At 39.6% G+C, this 19,936-nt stretch overlaps 1 protein-coding gene across 1 annotated transcript in view; it reads left to right on the top strand.

Annotated features, from left to right (window-relative positions):
• Asb3 (ankyrin repeat and SOCS box containing 3) overlaps nucleotides 1-19,606 on the top strand; it is a 198,676-nt gene extending 179,070 nt beyond the window's left edge. The window contains exon 10 of the mRNA XM_051178751.1: nucleotides 19,126-19,606. Coding sequence (XP_051034708.1) covers nucleotides 19,126-19,331 — 206 coding nt within the window. The 3' untranslated portion in view covers nucleotides 19,332-19,606. The remainder of the gene's footprint in view (nucleotides 1-19,125) is intronic.
• The last annotated feature ends 330 nt before the right edge of the window (nucleotides 19,607-19,936 follow it).

Genomic DNA, 19,936 nt, shown 5'->3' with positions numbered 1-19,936 from the left:
ACACTATTGGTATAGAGAAGTTAATCTTATTTATTACTATTATCTTAAAATACAAATAATGCAATACTTACTTTGAGTAGAGACCAGTTTTCTTGATGCTGTAGTTTCTATTTTAGGTCTCAACTTGTAGTTACAACTATGTTTGGTCAGCAGGTGGTGCATGTGTACCACAAAACAGCATCATCAACTGGATGATGTCCACCTGAAGTGTAAATTCTAAGCAAAACTTTCAGCAAATTCAAATCAAGTGAAATTTTGTCCAAAAAGGAGAAAGGCAAGGCTCACCTGAATTGAAGGGACACACGGACCCAGCTGTTTCCAGGGACTGTGGGAGTAGCTGGCAGTGTTATCACCCACGTGGTGGTGGAACAGACCACAGTTGTCAACGAATCAGAACTCAAACTGCAGGTGCCAAACTGCCACTGTGGATGCTGAGGAGCCCAAGCAGCAGAGTTATCCTGTGAGGGAAGTGCCATGGCGGTGGCAGCAGTGGTGGGCACTCGTGAACTCCTGTGAGTGAGCTTGCTGGGCCTCCACTGGAGCAAGGAAACAGCAGCTCAGATGCACTATGAACAGGCCATTGGGGCAGGGGAGGAGGCATCAGGGTGTATGGAAACTGCAAGCTATTTGACCAATAGCTGGGGTTGGGGAGTGCTGTGACACAGATGTTCCACCACTTGGGTGAAACCTAATTATTCAGGTCCTGTTACAATCCTCTATTCCACACTGACAACAGAATATTGCATGGAAAATAAGATTCTGGGACACAATATAGGCCGATTGATGTTTATTCCTGGAGAAATTACTTACACCAGAAACAGATGTTCTCCAAGGGTTCCTGCTCCAATGATGCCCCTGCATGCCCCTGGATGCTCTCTCCAACTTGACCAGGAAGTAAGAGAGAGTACACATGTACCAGACCCCAGACCACACGCTCACCTATGCACCTGTGACCACGTCCAAATGGGTGTCATCCGTGTCACAGGTGCAGCTGGGTGGATCTCTCACTGTATGTCTCTCTTAGGGTTCTCCTTGCTTCCCGGCTTCTCTGAGGTTGTGGATTGTATGCTGGTTATCCTTGCTCTATGTCTAAAATCCACTTATGAGTGAGTATATACCATGTTTTTCTTTCTGAGTCTTTGTTACCTTAATCAATACAGTATCTTCTAGTTCCATCCATTTGCCTATGAATTTCAAGATTTCTTCTTTTTTTTTCCGATAAGTGATACTCCATTGTGTAAATGTACCATATTTTCCTTATCCATTCTTTGGTTGTTATGCATCTAGATTGCTTCCAGGTTCTACTATTACAAATAATGCTGCTATGAACACAGTGGAACAGATGTACATCCTATGGCTATATACTTAAGAGTAGAATTGCTGCATCTTGAGGTACACAAAGTCCTATTTCCTGAGGAACTGCCATACTGATTTCCAAGGTGGCTGTACAAGTTTACACTTGCACCAGCAGTGGAGGAGTCTTCCTCTTTCTCCACATCCTCTCCAGCATAAACTGTCGTTGATGTTTTTTTATTTTGGTCATTCTAACAGGTGTGAGATGTTATCTCAGACTTGTTTTGATTTGCATTTCCCTGATGGCTAAGGATGTTGAGCAGTAAGTGCCTTTCACTCATTTTACATTCCTCTATTGAGAATTCTCTATTTAGCTCTGTACCCCACTTTTTAATTGGATTATGTGGTGTTTTGGTGACTAGCTTCTTGAGTTCTTTGTATATTTTGGAAATCAGCCCTCTGTCAGATGTGAGGTTGGCGAATGTCTTTTCCCATTCTGTGGGAAGTCATTTTGTGTTGTTGACTGTGTCCTTTGCCCTACAGAAGCTTCTCCATTTCAGGAGGTCCCATTTATTAATTGTTGATATCAGTGTCTGTGCTGCTAGTATTATGTTCAGGAAGCAGTTCCCTGTACTAATTTGTTCCAGGGTACCTCCCACTTTCTCTTCTAAGAGGTTTACTGTGGGAGGATTTCTGTTGAGGTCTTTGATCCATTTGTGTGTATGGGGATAGATATGGATCTATCTTCAATCTTCTTTATATCCGCATCCAGTTATGTCTGCACCATTTGTTGAAGATACTTTGTTTTTTCCATTGCATAATTTTAGCTTCTTTGTCAAAAATCAGGTGTTCATATATGTGGGGATTAATATCAGAGCCTTTAGTTCGATCCCATTGGTGTAACTGTCTGTTTTTGTGCCAATACCAAACTGTTTTCATTACTGTATCCCTACAGTAGAGTTTAAATCAAGGATGGTGATAACTCTGGAAGTTCCTTTATTTTATTTTTTGGCTGTCTTGGTTTTTTTTTTTTTTTTTTCCCTCCATATAAAGTTGAGCATTATTCTTTCCAGGTCTGTGAAGAATTGTTCTGGGATTTTGATGGGGATTACATTGAATCTGTAGATTGCTTTTGGTAAGATTGCCATTTTTACTATGTTGATCCTACCTCTGCAAAAGCATTTTCTGGTGTCTTCTTTAACTTCTTTCTTTAAAGACTCAAAGTTCTTGTCAATCAGGCCTTTCACTTGTTTGGTTAGAGTTACCCCCAAGTTATTTTATGTTGTTTGTGGCTGTTGTAAAAGGTGATGCTTCTGTGATTTATTTCTCAGCCCACTTATTTATATGTGAAGGCTACTGATATTTTTGAGTTAATCTTGTGTCTTGTCACTTTGCTTAAGGTGTTTGTCATCTGTAGGGGTTCCCTTGTAGAATTTTTCAGGTCACTTGTATAAAGTGTCATATCATCTGTAAATAGTGACAGTTTGACCTGTTTCTTTCCAATTTGTATCCCCTTGATCTTCTTTTCCAGTCTTATTGTTTTAGCTAGAACTTCATGTACAATATTGAAGACATATGAAGAGAGTGGACAGTCTTGTCTTGTTCCTGATTTTAGACAAATCGAATTGAGTTTCTCTCCATTTAGTTGATTTTGGTTGTTGTGTGCTATATATTGCCTTTATTATGTTTAAGTATGTTCCAGTTTTCCCTGATCTCTCCAAGGCCTTTATCATGAAGTGGTGTTGGATATTCTTGAAGGCCTTTTCAGCATCTAGTGAGATGATCATGTGGTTTTTCTTTTTCAGTTTATCTATATGGTGGATCATATTGATGGACTTTCATATGTTGAACCATCCCAGCATCTCTGGGATGAGGCCTACCTGATCATGGTGGATGATTTTTCTGATGTGTTCCTTGATTCGATTTACCAATATTTAATGAGTATTTTTTTGCATTGATATTCATGAGGGAGATTAATCTGTAGTTCTCTTTCTTAGTTGTCTCTTTGTGTGGCTTGGATATCAGGGTAATTGTAGCATCGTAAAAAGAGTTTGTCAATGGCCCTTCATCTTCTATCGTGTGAAACACTGAGGAAATTGGTATTAGCTCTTCTTTTATATTCTGGTAAAATTCTGCACTAAAACCATCTGGCCCTGGGCTTTTTTTGGTTTGGAGACTTTGATGACTGTTTCTATTTCACTAGGGGCTATTTCCTCTAGTGTATCTACAACACCTGAGATTTTCTTTTCCATCTGTTGTATTCTGTTGGTTATGCTTGCATATGAAGTTCCTGATTGTTTACCCAGACTTTCTATTTCTAACATACCCTCAGACTGTGTTTCCTTTATTGTGTCTGTTTCAGCTTTCGAGTCTTGAACTGTTTGAATTGCTCCCTTCACCTGTTTGTTTTTTCTTGCTTTCTTTAAATCTCTTTATTTATTTATTTCTTTTTTTTTTTTGGTTTGTTTTTTCTTGCTTTTTTGTTTGTTTGTTTGTTTCTTCTTTCATTCCTTTAAGGATTTTTTCTCAATATAATCTCCATAAAGTTTTTAAGGTCATTCTCTTCTGCTTCATCTGTGTTACAATATTCAGTCTTTAGACTCTTGTGGTGTCATATTAGTCTTTCTGTTTTTGAATGTGTTCTTATACTGTTGTCTTTGCATCCCACCAGCACCCACTGGAAGAAGGGAACCTTGTGTTCCTAGAATAGAGCTGGGTAATTTTTTTCCCTAAATTCTCCAAGGAGATCAACTTCTAGTTAAGCCTAAATTACTTTATCATTTCACTGTCACATTTCCTACTGGTTCTATGGGCATAAGACAAATTTTTGACTTACGCTGTTCTAGGGGATCATAACTAGTCTTAAGGACCAGTGTCTTAGTTGGCCATGCAGTTGAGGATGCAGGGTCCCATCATTAGCTTGCTCAGAATAAGAGTCAGTGCCTATAATAATGCCGACAGTAAGGTAGTAAGCCATGGAGAGTAAGTAATTAAAGACTAATACTAATTATCTCATTTATATCTCCTTTTTAAATGTTTGCTCTAACCATGGCCTCTGAAAGAGGGGTACCACAGCATGGATGGGTGGACTGGTGTGGCCTGTGAGCCTGTGGGAAATCATACACTACCTTGGGGGCAGTAAATTAATGAACTGAATATTTGAGGACAACTCACCCCCCTTCCATTTTAGGTCTGTTTCTCCAACCAAAAAAAAAAAAACTGACAAATACACAGAGAGACACATTAATCTGGAAAGATAGTCAAAACCATGGCTGGCCAACACACATTCATATACTTTTATAGACCACAAGAGTGCAATGACATGTCACACAGATCCTGGACACAGGATCTATAATTGCATCACCTCTCCTCTTGTGTCCTAACCAGATGGCACCTTTTACAGACCAAATTTACCTCCAGGGTGTTCAGACCAAATGACTTTTGATTTACGTTTTTATTCTTCTCAGTCGTGGCATTGGGGATGTCCCTGGAATGCTTGGCAAAAATTGGTCAAAGAGGATTTTCTTGTTGCCCTGATCATATTCAGGGTATATCCCTCTTTAGCGGTGCACTTTTGCCTGCTCCTGGGGATCCTGAGCCCCTAAGTGCGAACTTTGGGGATCTTGCTGGGGCCTTCAAAATGCTTTGAGCTTATCAGAGATGAAGCCAGCTGAGACTTTACTCAGGTATTTTGGGTTAATGGGCTTTTGTAGGCTCACACACACACACACACACACAAATTATGGTATTGCCTCAGCAGTTGAAAAGAAACTAAGATAGGCTGTGAGCTATGTACAGGTTCTGAATACACACCCAAACAGTAGCTTTCTGTTCCTAGAATGAAGTTGGGTAATTTTCTATGGGATTCTCCATCAAGGAGATCAAATTCCAGTTAAATCTGAAATAGCTTCAGCAAGAATTCAAGATAGAGCAATGTCTGCACTGCCTTGCCCAGTCACAGTAGCTAAGACAGAGGAATTGAGGCTTAGACATTTACCTGCCTCTCCCTCCCCTTTCTACTTAACTTTAAACCTTATTGATATTTGGATTAAAAGAAATATGCCGGATGAATCTTCTTTTTTCTTTCTTTTTTTTTTTTTTTTTTTTTTTTTTTTTTTTTTTTTTTTTTTTTTTTGCCAAGCATAGTGGTACATGCCTCTAGTCTCAGCATTTATTAGTCAAAAGCAGGAGGATCACTACAAGGTTAAGGATAGCTTGGACTAATGAGTATAGGCAAGATGGACTGTGATTTTCCATTTTTGTTTCTAGGGTTGTTGGGTATTGTTTTATCTGAGACATAATCCAACTGTATCTTGTTTGGAGGCAGAATTTTCAGCTAAGAGATATTCCTCTGACAGGGTAAGGCACTAAAATTTTGCTTGATAACTGCTAAATCTAACTTAGACTCATTAGGAAGGTGACATGGTTTTCAGTTTACATAAAAGGTCTTGGTCCAGTCACTTCTCTGTTGTTAAATAACTTTTGAGCTACCTCTAGCAACTGGGACCTATTATTAATACCTTTAATTTTTTTCTAACTTTTACAACTTCTAGAGCTGCCTGGGTGACAAAGGAAATTTTTTTAAAGCAGCTATCTTTAATCCATCTAAGCAGAACTTAGTAAAAGTTGTTTAACGTCTTTTTGATCAGTTTTGGACAGAAGGGAAAATCCACTCTAAGTAGCTCCTCCAGGAACTGTGACCTGAGTCAGTCTCCCCATAACAAAGGGGTTTGGCTCTCATAGTAAAACCTCTTAATTTGTAAAGCTTTAGGCATTGGTTGGAAATTTCATTATACATACAGACCTCATACAGGTTAAAAAAATAAACAGGATATTTAAAAAAATAAAACTAACAAAGCTTCCATTAGAGTCTATCAAAAACTAAATAGACCAGCAAAAGGTGACTATGAGCTCCACTACCATGCTTTCAGTTTTGTGGCAGCCAGTATCCTCTCAAACCTTGAGGTGAAATTAGCCCTTCTTTAAGTTTCATTTGTCATCAACCCCAAAATAACTCTAAAGTTGTAATCCCCAACATAACTCTAAAGTTACAGTTAGGGGATCGGGTTTGGATGAGGGTTAGGGTTAGGCTTAAAGTAGAGTTTAGGTTTAGGGCAAGCATTAGGGTTAGGGTTATTTTTAGGGTTAGGGTAAGCGTTAGTGTTAGGGTTAGAGTAACCATTAGTTTTACTGTTAGGGATAGGTTTAGAGTAGGGTTAGGGTTAGTGTTAGTAGTAACACTCTGTCACAGCACTCACACACACTGACACAGAACTCTAACAATATCAGAACACATTCAGTCTTCCACCACTCTCAATGAGTGTCAAAGCACTCCCTCAAAGGTTAGGGTTAGGGTTAGGGATAGGGTTAGAGTTAGTCAGTGCCTCTTCTATTTTGGAAGAATTACAAAAGAATTATAACTTAAAAAAAGACTTCCTTTTAATTTCATAGGACTAGAAAACTACATATGTTATGAGCAGGCCAAAGAATCAGCCAACTTGCTCTCAAAATCCCTGTGCTGTATCCACAATATGAATAATGAGTAACTGAAAAGTATAGTTCATGCGTTCTGCATTAGAGAATCCCATTGTATACTGCCTTTCAAGTGGAAGTGACATTTAGCCCAAAGTGAGTTTACCATTTCAATGGTGAATGACATTTATAAAATTGATACACCTCTTACAAATGCTGCAGAAGAAGAAAATCCATGTTCTGTGATGATGTCTTTCATGATACTGACCCCCTGAACTTAAACAGATACCCTGTAGTTAGTTCATGATAAAAAAAAGAAAATGTATAATTCAGTTATTGAAAAAATAATCTGTAATCTTTGAGTAAGCACATAGGCAAAATTAAAAATTTCAGGGCCAAATATCTTAAAGCAAAAAAGACTGTGCATATGTGAGATTACTTAGAGCCATGGGAATGTGTTTAGGATTTGATTTATGAAATATATAGGTCAGTTCAACAGTATTCTCTCCTTTTTTGTGAAAAGATAGCTTTTATTTTGCTCTTTGAAATGATGATGATTTGTAGTGAGGTAGTCCTTCTGTAGCACTGACCACGCCCATTGGAGGGTGGAGCGATGGGCGGAGGGGACCTGAGGAAGGAGGTCGGAGGGGGCCAGGAAGGCGCGCTCTCTTTCTGGCGTGACTCGGACAGGAGAGGATCGGGTTGAATTTCCTGGTGTTCATCTGTCTAGGTTGTAAGTTATTTCTCCCTGAATAAACATCTATTCGGCCTATTTGTTTATCCTGATCCTTATTTACCGCAATATCTGGTGTCAGAAGTGGGATTTACCTGGGTTTTGCCCCCCAGGCGGCAGAAGCCGCCCTCCTCCCCCACCTTCCCCAACGGACAAAATTTAACCAGGTAAACTCACCACAGCTTTGAAACATTTGCCTCTTCCTTACTACAAAGGAGATCTTTGTCGCTAAAACAGACCTGAGAAGACACTTACCGCTTAACATTTTTTGCCCATTTCCGCACGGGACTTTACATTTACACAGAGCCTCTCGGCGGCACCCGAACTCAAAGATTTAATAAGAAAACTCTATTTCAAGTACTATAAGCACTAAATGACAGAAACCTTTCTTTGTCTTTTATCAACATGTCAAAAAGCACACGAATATGTATAGCCAGCTGGGCTCCTTTCTAGTCAGTCACTTCTGAGGAGTAGAAGCTGGTATTGCCAGGGGCTGGAAGAGGTGTCACATAGCCCTTGGGATAGTCATGGTGTCTCTTCATATCAATAGAAAACCCTAACTAAGCCAAAGAGCACTGATCATGGTTGGGAAGGTATCTCTGTGGTAGGAGGAAGCATCCTTTTGGTCTATTCCAAAGTGGTACAGTTAGATCTTAAGGTAGAACAATTTCCATCTTCCTGAGGAGCTATCACACTGATTTCCATAGTGGGTATACAAGTTTGCACTCCCACCAGTAATGTATGAGTATTCCTCTTATTCCCCAACATTGCCAACATGAACTGTCATTTATTTTGTTCATCTATGCCATTCTGACAAGTATAAGAAAGTGGGCATTAGTGAGCAGAGGTCAAGATAGATTATGGTTGCTGTTTTATAGCTACATAACCTATCACTTCATGTGGTGGTTTGGATAAGAATGGCCCAATAGGCTCATAGATTTGAATGCTTGGTCCTGAGGGAGTGGTGCTATTTGTCAGGGATTAGGAGATGTGGCCTTGTTGGACTAGTTGTGACCTTGTTGGAGGAAGTATGTCACTGGGACTAGGCTTTGGGGTGTTTTCAAAAGACCAAGACAGGCCCAGTGTCTCTCTGCCTACTACCTATGGATCTGGATGTAGAACCCTCAGCTGCTCTCCAGCACCATATCTGTGTGCATGTCACCCTGCTCCCTGAAACTGTAAGCAAGCCCCAATTAAGTGCTTTGCTTTATGAGAGATGCTATGGTCATGGTGTCTCTTCACGGCAATAGAACAATAAGACATCTCCCCTGTATCTTCCTTCCTCAATTCCCAGATTCAGATCTGAGGGTAGTGGTAGTAACACTGACCCTGCAATCATACTCATAGGAAAAAACACAAGACATAGGAAATAGAGGGGCATGAAGTATAAAGGACCTGGTGACACCTTCATTTTAATGGACCCATAGTCCAGGAGACAGTCCACTTGGTGTCTGTGACTATGGCTTCTGATTTCTTGACCTGAGTGTTCCATATTCTTAGATATCTGAAGTGTTTAAGGATCAGGGGATCATTATCTTTTAGGTATGTCTAAACTAGACAAATGAATTTTGGGTTTAACTTTGGGAATATGTATTTATATAATACATATTATATATAAACATTTGTATTTTTTTCTTACTTTATATGTAGATCCCAGTTCCTTCTCCCTCCCATTCTCCTATGTCCTCCACAACCCCCCCCCATCCCATCCACCATCCACTCCCCAGAGAGGGTGAGGCCTTCCATGAGGGATCATCAGAATCTGTCAAGTCATTTGGGGTAGGGCCTAGGCTAAGGGAATATCCCTCCATGGGGAATGTGCTCCTGAAGTCCATTCCTGCACTAGGGATATATCCTAGTTCTATTGTCAGAGGTCCCATAGACTGCCCAGACCTCCTAACTGAGACCCACATTCAGGGGGTCAGGGTCAGTCCTTTGCTGGTTTCCCAGCTATCAGTCAGGGATCCATGAGCTCCCCCTTATTCATGTCAGCTATTTCTGTTGGTTTCTCCAGCCTGTTCTTAACCCATTTGCTCATCAGTTCTCGCTCTCTGCAACTGGATCCCAGGAGTGTGGCCCAGTGTTTAGCTGTGAGTGTGTGTTTCTCCTTCTGTTAGCTACTGAATGAAGGCTGTAGGATTGCATATAGGGTAGTCAGTAATATCATCATCAAGGAAGAGCATTTAAGGTAGCCTCTCCACTATTGCTTAGCTTGTTAGTTGAGGTCATCCTTGTAGGTCTCTGGACATCTCCCTAGTACCATATTTCTCTTTAAACCTATAATGGCTCCCTCTTGGGTATCTCTTTTCTTAGAACTTGATCTTTTATGGGGTGTTGATGGTTAACTTATGTCTCAGTTGTTTACCAGATTAGCTACAGTTTCCAATGTTAATAAATGCAAGGAAGTTAAACATATTTTTAATTGGTCTTTGTTAGCTCAAAGAGACTTTAGATAAGGAGAGCCCTTTTGTCAGACTGCTTAGGTCATTAGCTTGCTACATCATAAAATGGTCTGTGGAAGGCAAAACCAAGTTTTAACATTGTAAACAATTTACAATGCATGCAGTTGCAGCTTTGATACCTCAGTAAACCAGCATTGTTTAGAAATCTATCTTTCATAAACCTTGTTTTTTGGTTTTTTTTTGTTTGTTTGGGGTTTTTTTGCTTGTTTGTTTTTTCATATTGGAGACCTAATTTCTTCTTGGTGGGCCCATTCCATGTGGTCACCTTTACTTAAGATGGCGATAAAGGTCTCCCTCTCTTTCAACTTTTGTCAAAATGGTGGCTTCCCATGTGTTGTACTTAATTAAAATGGTGGCAGACCATGTGTTATTTCCCAGAACAATTCCAATTTGGAATTACAAGTTTTATGTTAATGTTAGATCATAGATTTTTTTTAAAACTATATCCAATTTTTTGCTGCCTTTTGTTTCATAAGGTAGAATAGCATAAAGTAAATTTCTCTGCTATTATATCAGATTCAGGGCCAGAAAAGCCCAGTGGCAAATTCTGATCCCAGGCAGCTAGTTGTAATAGCAACAACTGAGCTGTTTGCAGGATACACACAACTTGTAAATCCAGGAATTCAAACCAGTCAGAAAAAAAACATTCAATGACCACATGCATTTTTACACAAGAAAACTTATAGGTATCCATAGAAAGTAGACAGGATTTTTTTTTAACAGAAAGACAGACAGAACTTTGCATTGGAGACCATGTCAGATGACCAACTTAAAAATCCTGAAATAAGAACTTACACTATAAGAAACCATTGGAATTAAAGACTTTTTTGGTACCCAGACAGGGATGGAGAGGATGCTCCCAGGTGGAGAGAGGATCTTGCCACAATGACTCCTATCACTTCCCCTACATGACACTGGCTTCAGCATGCTAAGCTATAGCTACAATGGGAGGCCAACATGGTGCTGGCCTCTTCCCCATTGCAAATGAATGTGTGTCACCCCTGTATAGAGGAGAAAGCTGGATGGGAAAGAGGGACACCCATGGTCTGCATTGTAGCAGTTGTAGCAGGAGGAAGGGGCAAGAACCATGTGGAGAATACAGTTGTAACAAATGGAAAAAGAAGACATCCAGTTAGAGAGCAGGCAGGACCAGAGTGGGGAAAGAACAGGAGTGGGAGTACAGAGCCCCAAAATTTTGGGTGAATTGGATAAATTTTGCAGTGATTGAGGATCACATTTAGATGCAACACTGCCCACTTCAAGCCTGCGCCAGAACATGGCAGGACATCCCCTGACATATGCTAGGGTCAAAGTGGTGAGAGGAGGTGGGGTGTCTTTGTAACTAGTTGCTTTGAGCAATTTGTAGTTTGAAACTGACCTTTGGGTGGTATTTGTCAGCTTAATGGCATTACCACAGTCCAGGTGGATTTGTCATTGTCAAGCCCCATCATCTTTTTAGAGACCTCAAAGGTCCCTGTTAGGAATTGTCATGATTTACTGCAGAAAATGTAAAATACTTTAAATGCCACATACAGCAGATCTATGAAAGGTTAGAGGACCAGAATCAATTATTAAGTACATCTGGAGTACACAAATTTAGTTTTTAATTACCTGCTTCAGACTCAAACACCAAAATATATGCAAGAATCTAGATGAAACTTACTTTGAGAATCAGTACTCTGTATGACTACTAATATCCCAACAAAAAGTTTATATATAAATACTATTCTTGCAGATTTTGAAATAATATTTATATCTTAGAAAGCATTTTAAAGAGTCAAAATAAAACAAAAGGGTTATGAGATTAGTCCCTTAGTTTTGATTTTCTTCTGTCTCATACCAGGTAGCTATTCTGACATGAGACAAGCATGTTTTGATTTTTAATTGAATTGGGGTCAAGAAAAGACGATTTGCTCTTTGTTTATAGAGAGCAACAAAACAAGCATTTGGGGAAATTTATAAAATTCTACCCTGATGGAAGTGGTCTATTATACCATTAGGCCAATTTACTCATTTTCTTGGGATAATTTTTCTCCTTCAGATACTCATTTGTTCAGTAGTCTGTAGATTTTAATATATATCCTTATTTTACATATCGATACCCTCCTTTCATCCCATGCCTCTCGACATCCCTCCCACACAACCCCCACTCCACAGGGAGGGTGGAGCCATCCAGGAAGGATCATCAAAATCTGTCAGGTAGTTTGGAGTAGGGACTAGGCCCTCTCTCCTGCCTCTAAGCTAAGTGAATATCCCTCCATGGGGAATGTGCTCCCAAAGTCCTTTTGTGCACCAGGTTCCACTGTCTGAGGTCCCTTAGACTGCCCTGGCCTTCTAACTGAGACCCATGTTCAGGGGGTCTGAGTCAGTCCAATGCTGGTTTCCCAGCTATCAGTTTGGGGGTCCATGAACTCCCCCTTGTTCAGGTCAGCAGTCTCTGTGTGTTTCTGTAGCCTGGCCCTCTAGTATTGTGAATATATTTGTCCTGCTTTATCCTTGCGTTCTGGTGAAGTGGGATTATCTATTGCCCATATCTTTGTGAGCATAGTTAACTTCCTTGGGTTGGAGTTTTCCTTCCAGAACTTTCTGTAGGGCTGGATTTGTAGATACGTATTGTGAAAATCTGGCTTTGTCATTAAATATCTTGTTTTCTCCATCTATAGTGATTGAGAGTTTTGCTGGGTATAGTAGCCTTGGCTGGCATCTGTGGACTTGTAGAATATCCATCCAGTACCTTCTGGCCTTGAGAGTTTCCATGGAGAAGTCAGGTGTAATTTTGAGCGGTCTGCCTTTATATGTCACCTGGCCTTTTCCCTTCGCTGCTCTTAATATTCTTTCTTTATTCTGTATGTTAGATGTTTTGATTATAATGTGTTGACGGGTCTTGTTTCTTTGGTCCAGTCTATTGTGTTCGGTATGCTTCTTGTACTTTCATGGGCATGTTCTTCTTCAGATTGGGAAAGTTTTCTTCAATGATTTTGTTGAGTATGTTTTCGGCACCTTTGAACTGGGCCTTCTTCATCTTCTTCTATGCCTATTATTCTTAGGTTTGGCCTTTTCCCAGTGTTCATTTCCTAGATGTTTTGTGTTAAGGATTTGTTGGATTTAAGATTTTCTTTGGTCGATGCATCTATTTCTTCTAGTTTATCTTCAGTGCCTGAAATTCTGTCTTCCATCTCTTGTGTTCTGTTGGTTATGCTTGTGTCTGTAGGTTTCAATCGTTTGCCCAGTTTTTCTATTTTTTCAGCATTCCCTCAGTTTGTGTTTTCTTTATTGTCTCTATTTCAGTTTTCAAGTCTTGAACTGTTTGAATTGTCCTTCATTGCCGCAGACTGCTCATGGGCAACAGGTCTGCATGGAGACCAAAACTCAGATGACCAGGTCAGAAGTGGGTTCGGCGTGACAGACACAAACACACTTGAGGATGTTTGCAACTGCTGCGATTTTTACTTCAGAATATTGGGGGTTTATGCATAAAGTTTGAGGAACAGATCTTTGGCCACAGTTTAAAATTTTACAGACATTCTAAAGAAATGTCAGCAATTCCCTTGAAGCATGAGATCATAAAAACATCTAAGTAAGTGCATAACCAGAAACCTCTTTCTATTTTGGCCTGCCTGTGGTCAGTGTACCAGAGATTTGGTTTACTGAGTTTAGAGAAAAGCCATTGTCTCTGATCAGTAAACTTCTAACAGCATTGATAAGAACTCTTATACTGTTTTACTGATTTTAGAGGATAGTCATTGTCTTTGATCAGTAAACTTTTAACATCATTGATAAGAACTCTTGTACTGTTTTACTGATTTTAGAGGATAATCATTGTCTCTGATCAGTAAACTTTTAAGAACACAGTTTTAAGAACCCCTAGATCCCAAGTCAGAGTTTTGTAATAAATCCCACAGCAGCTTTGCTGCGGGTGGGCTATTTTCAGGCAGGGTTATATTGCGGACAAGTTCCTACAGCTTCAACTCTATTAATTTATCAGGCCTTGGGCTGACACCTGGAGTTTCAACTGGCGATGTGGGCTTTGTAATTGAGGGCACAGAGGACAACATCCATCTGCTGATGGCTAGTCTGCATCTCTTTCAGTTCCTGAAACTATATCTAAGTGTTCTCCAGGCTTCTCTGAACTAACAGTAGAGCTACAGGCCAAAACACCCATGATCAAAAGCATTATTGTTATCATAGCACAAAATACACCCAGCACCCATTCCAATCAGCCAGCTAAGCAAGCACCTGCAGGGACGTTGCCACTTCTGCCCAAGAGGTGTAACCAAGTGCAGTGTGAACCTCTGGACAGGTAGCCATTCGAGATTCTTCTCAGCCATTGCTACACTGTCCCCACTGGGGCTACTGTGGCACTTCATCTGTTTGATTGTTTTTTCTTGGCTTTCCTTACTTTCTTTAAGAAATTTGTTCATTTCTTCCTATTTTTTGTTTGTTTCTCTTTTTTTCTTCCATTTCTTTAAGGGATTTTCTCACATCACTTTTTTGAAGATATTTTTTAAGTCATTCTCTTCTGCTTCATCTGCTTTGGTGTGTTCAGGTCTAGTTGGTGTAGAATCCCTAGATTCTGGTGGTGTCATGCTTGTCTTTCTACTGTTAGGTGTTTTCTTGTATTGCTATCTTCTCGTCGCTTCTTCCAGTGGGTGCAGATGGGGTCTCTCTGTCTACTCCCCTGGTGGTCTTAGGTGGGTCAGGAGTTCTATGTCTGTATCTCTGTGTGGTCCACACTCTCTAGGAGGTCTTGCCTCAGGCAGGGGCCCGGCGATGGGGGTCAATCATGTGTTCCTTCTTAGTCAACTTTTCATATTTGGCACGATTATCAGATCGCTTTTTATATTTGGCAAAAGAAACCACTTTGGCTATTAAGAATGACATATGAATTACCAGATTATTGATAATTATAATCAGCATTATGTCAATTCCAGCTAAGTCATTTATCCCATTATTTACTATTTTCATTATCAAGTTATCCATAGTAGCAGTATACAACATTCTAGCAATCTGCATTGTGACATTTTCCATCCTTAATGTGGGGATCATTCTTCTTTTTAATATTACTTAACTCTCTTCCTTCACAGATGTCTCACCAAATCTGCTGACTTCTCAGCTTGGTAGTGGGCTGGAGCACCTCCTCAGATTTACAAGTATAAGTCAACTTTCCAGAGTCCCCGTGAGTGGCAGCAGCTGGCTAATGTGAACTCTCCATTCTTGTGGTTGTGCCACTCATTGGAGTGTCAAAATGTTGTTTTTCCCCTGACAGCAGAGGCTATATCTGAATTCACTGCTGTTTCGGCTGGTAACTGGCAGATAACCAATTATCAGACAGAGGGCTATGTCCCTCTGGATCTGCCCCTTTCTGCTGCCTCCAAATACAGTTTGTTTGTTTGTTTGTTTTTTAAGATTCGTTTATTATGTATATAGTATGTATATTACATATAATATTATATGCCAGAAGAAGGTACCAAAATCACATTATAGATGGTTGTGAGCCACCATATGGTTGCTGGGAATGAAACTGAGAATTTCTGGAAGAGTGGTCAGTACTCTTAACCTCTGATCCATTTTTCCAGCCTCCAAATGTAGTTGTTTTGTTTTACTTTTTAAATATTATTTTTTCTTATTTTACATATTTATCCCAGTTTCCTCTTCCTCCCATGCTCCCATGACCCTATTGAACCTCCCACCTATGACATTCCCTATCCACTCAAAAGAGAGGAGGAGGCCTTCCAAGAGGGATCATCACAATCTGTTAAGTCATTTTCGTTAGGCCCTAGGCCCTTCCTCCTGCAAAATGAGTATCCCTCCTTGGGGAATGTGCTCCCAAATTCATTTTGTGCACCAGGGATACATCCTGTTTCCACTGTCACAGGTGCCATAGACTGCCCAGGCCTTCTAACTGAGACCCACGTTCAGGGAGTCTGGGTCGGTCCTGTGCTGGTTTCCCAGCTATCAGTCGGGGTCCATGGTCCCCTCCCCAACTCTGTGGGTTTCTTGACTCCTTTTCTCATTATTCCTCCCTTTCTACAGCTGGATTTGAGGAGTTCAGCTCAGCATTTAGTTGTGGGTGTCTGCTTCTGTTTTCCATCAGCTATGAGATGAGGGCTCTAGGATGACATATAAGGTAGTTATCCTCTCATTATCAGGAAAAGGCATTTAAGTTGGCCTCTCCCATATTGCTCAAATTGTTAACCTGTGTCTTTTTATAGGTGAGATAAGACCATTAATATTAAAGGAAAATAAGGATCATTGATTGTTTATTCTTGTTTGTTTTAGATTTGTTGTTGGCAGTGGTGTTGTGAGTATATTTGCCCTGCTTTTCTATTAGGTCCTTGTTAAGTGGGATTATCTATTGGCTATGATTTTGTGAGTGTAGTTAACTTCCTTGGGTTGGAGTTTTCCTTCCAGAACTTTCTGTAGAGCTGGATTTGTGGATATGTATTGTGAAAATCTGGTTTTGTCATATTTTCTCAACCTATAGTGCTTGAGAGTTTTCTGGTTATAGTAGCTTGGGCTGGCATCTGTGGACTCCTAATGTTTGTAGAACATCTATCCAGGACCTTTTCTCAAGTTAATTTTGATAGGTCTGCCTTTATATGTTACCTGGCCTTTTTCCTTCACTGCCCTTAATATTCTTTCTTTATTCTGTATGTTTTGATTATTATGTGGTGAGGGGACCTTTCTTTGGTTCAGTCTATTTGGTGTTCAGTAGGCTTCTTGTACTTTCATAGGCATGTCCTTCTTCAGATTAGGAAAGTTTTCTTCAATGATTTTGTTGAATATCTTTTCTGCACCTTTGAGCTGGGCTTCTTTGCCTTCTATGCCTTCTATGCCTATTATTCTTAGGTTTGGTCTGTTCATGGTGTCCCACATTTCCTGGATGTTTTGTGTTAAGGATTTATTGGATTTAAGATTTTCTTTGGTTGTTGAATCTATTTCTTCTAGTTTTTCTTTAGAGCTGGAGATTCTCCCTTCAATCTCTTGTATTTTGTTGGTTATACTTGCATCTGTAGTTCCTGATCAATTACTCAGTTTTTCTATTTCCAGCATTCCCTCCGTTTGTGTTTCTTTATCATCTCTATTTCAGTTTTCAGGTCTTGAACTGTTTGAATTGTTTCCTTCATCTGTTTACTTTCTTTAAGAGATTTGTTCATTTCTTGCATTGTTTGATTTTTTTTTCCCTTGGTTTTCCTTACTTTCTTTAAGAGATTTGTTCATTTCTTGCATTTTTTGCTTGGTCTTTTTCTCTATTTCTTTCAATTTTTGTTTGTTTTTTTTCTTACATTTCTTTAAGCAATTTTCTCATATCATTTTTGAGGTCCTCTATCATTTTCATAATGTTATTTTTTAGGTCATGCCCTTCTGTTTTATCTGCTTTGGTGTGTTCCTATCTAGTTGGTGTAGAGTCCCTATATTCTGCTGGTGTCATACTGGTCTTTCAATTGTTGAGTGTTTCCTTTTATTGCTGTATTCCCATAGCTTCTTTCAGTGGATTCAGTTGGGATCTCTTACTTTACCCTCTTCTCCCAATAAGTGTATGTGGGTCAAGACTTGATGTCAATAACTCTGGATGCTCTGAGCTTTCATTGAGGTCTCTCAAGCAGAGACCACAGCAGGGACAATGATGTGGGGATGGCAGGCTCTGGATGGTCTGAAGCACTCTGCAGAAGGCAGGCATAGTGGCCCAAAGGTCAGGTAAGGGCAGGCTCCAGATGGTCCTGTGTGGAGGGCCAGGTCCAGTATGGGCATGTCTGACTTGGGGAGTTCCAAGGAGAGGATGGGGGTGTTGGACCTAAGCTCTGGACAAACACTCACCTGAGTAGTGGGCCCAACCCCAAATGTAGGTTGGGTGAAAACTTGCAAGATAGGTTGTGGAGTGACTAGTTAATTTCTCTTCACCGGCATCTCGATAAAAAAGAGAGCATCTTTTCTGTTGCTTCAAAAAGAATGGCCACAGTCAAAGTCCTTTCCTTCTACTTTCTGTGCATCTCTTTATCCTTTTCCAGTCCCATTTTGACTCTCTACGACTGGAAATTTTTCTGAAACTTCTTTTTAGTAGTCTGTTTTCCTATCTTACTATACTATGGTAATTTATATAAGGTGCAGAGCAGATCAGTGGTAAAATGTGTTCTAAGAAACATAAATGATAGGTAGGTAGATAGATAGATAGATAGATAGATAGATAGATAGATAGATAGATACTGTAGGTGTATGTGCATGTTTAGCCCTAAATAAATAATACAAAACTAGAATATCCGTGAAATGCATGGGCATGTGTCATAGAGGACATTCAATTAATCTCCCCTTTCTGTGCCATTTTGGAAATTTCATTATTAAATAATATTATTTCACTAAGTGTGGATGTTTTTCATGCATATATGTATGTATGCCACATGTATGCCTGGTGCCCATGGAACCAGAAAAGAGTATTGGATCCCCTGAAATTGGAGCTAGAATTAGTTGTGAACCATTGTGTTGGTGCTACAAATTGAACCTGGTTCCTTTGGAAGAGCAACTAGCACACTTAAGCTCTTGATCCATCTTCCTAGCCCTTTAAATTTCATTTTATGTCATAGATGCAAAGAGGTAATGTTGAGGCTTCATATCATCCATTTACTTCATGTGTTAGGTTCCAAGACACTTTCCAATGAAACAGACTAAGAGGGAAGGATCAGTTTCTGTCATGAGTTTTCTTAAGTGTTATATATCATCAGATCCTAAGAATTTAAACATTTCTCTTTTATGAACCTGCATGTGACTCGGAGTGTGTGACCAGTTGAAGGGAAAGTAATCAGGTAAGGAAAATAAGTGAAAGTTTCACATTATCACCCAGGCCCAATAGTCTTCTTTGAAAACAACACTAAGCAATACACTATTTCTCTTTTATTATACAAAGATGGATTGGTTGCTTACTTTTGTGTATTGATAGTGTGTTTGTGTTTGAACTCATGATTGTGTGCATATGCGGAGACCAGAGAAGGAGAGTCTATCACTGTCTGCCTTATTATTTTCATACAGGGTTTCTCACTGAATCTGGAGGTAGGTTGTTAGCCAGAAAACCCCACTGAAACCCCTGTCTATGGCTTATGAAGTCCAAACTCAGGTTCATATTCTTTTGTTCAGTCCACTGTCAGTTAACATTTTGTTAATTTCTTTCTCCAGCCTGTGTTCCAAGCCTGGCCCATCTCTGTCGTTTGGAAATTTGGGCTATGCTAAAAGCAGAACACCATTGTTCTGACAGTTTCATCCATCAGTTGCCACTACCAAGAAGTCTGCAGAACTATTTGCTCTATGAAGAGGTTTTGAAGATGAATGAAATTCCAGAACCAGCAGCTATTCGTGATGGAGAAATTAATGAGGCCACCTGACAGCTAAATTTTCAATTCTGTTTAGTCACAAAAGATGGGAATGTTTAAAACTGGGCCTCCAACTTCCCTTCCTCCCCAGTATTGTGAACTTTACTCAGCTTGCCTCACTCAGTTTTTTCTCCAGTGTACTTTGTTGTGTAGTATTTGCTTAACTGACCATTTTCTCCTTTATGCTGCCATGGTACTGGTTGTGACATCTTTCCCTTTAACATTTTTGTTCATCTGTATTTGAAGCTAAGGATGGAAGCCATAAACTTTCTAGGAAGAATATGTAATGACTATGCTTTGAGTCACTTACCATTGTTATTATTTCAGTTAGTTCCTAATATCCTGTGTTTATAAAAAAAAAAAGAAATTTTCCTATGTGTTCATAATCTGTTTTCATTTCTTAATTAAGTTATATTCTAAAAATTATATAATTTTCAGAAGTATTGTACTTACTCAGAATATTAATAAGGAGACCTCAAAGGAGCATCGGTAAGAAGCACCTTTAGAGAAAGAAATGGGCACATTTCAGTTATTTGGTGTTAAATAGCACAATCAGGCTTTATTCAGCTCTAGAATAAAAGGACAGCTTTGTTCCTATGAATCAGTAATAGCCAATA

The sequence above is a fragment of the Phodopus roborovskii genome, unplaced genomic scaffold (assembly GCF_943737965.1).
Source record: "Phodopus roborovskii unplaced genomic scaffold, PHOROB, whole genome shotgun sequence".
NCBI lineage: Eukaryota > Metazoa > Chordata > Mammalia > Rodentia > Cricetidae > Phodopus > Phodopus roborovskii.
Note: the sequence above shows the minus strand (reverse complement) of the source record. Positions and strands in the feature narration are given on the sequence as shown.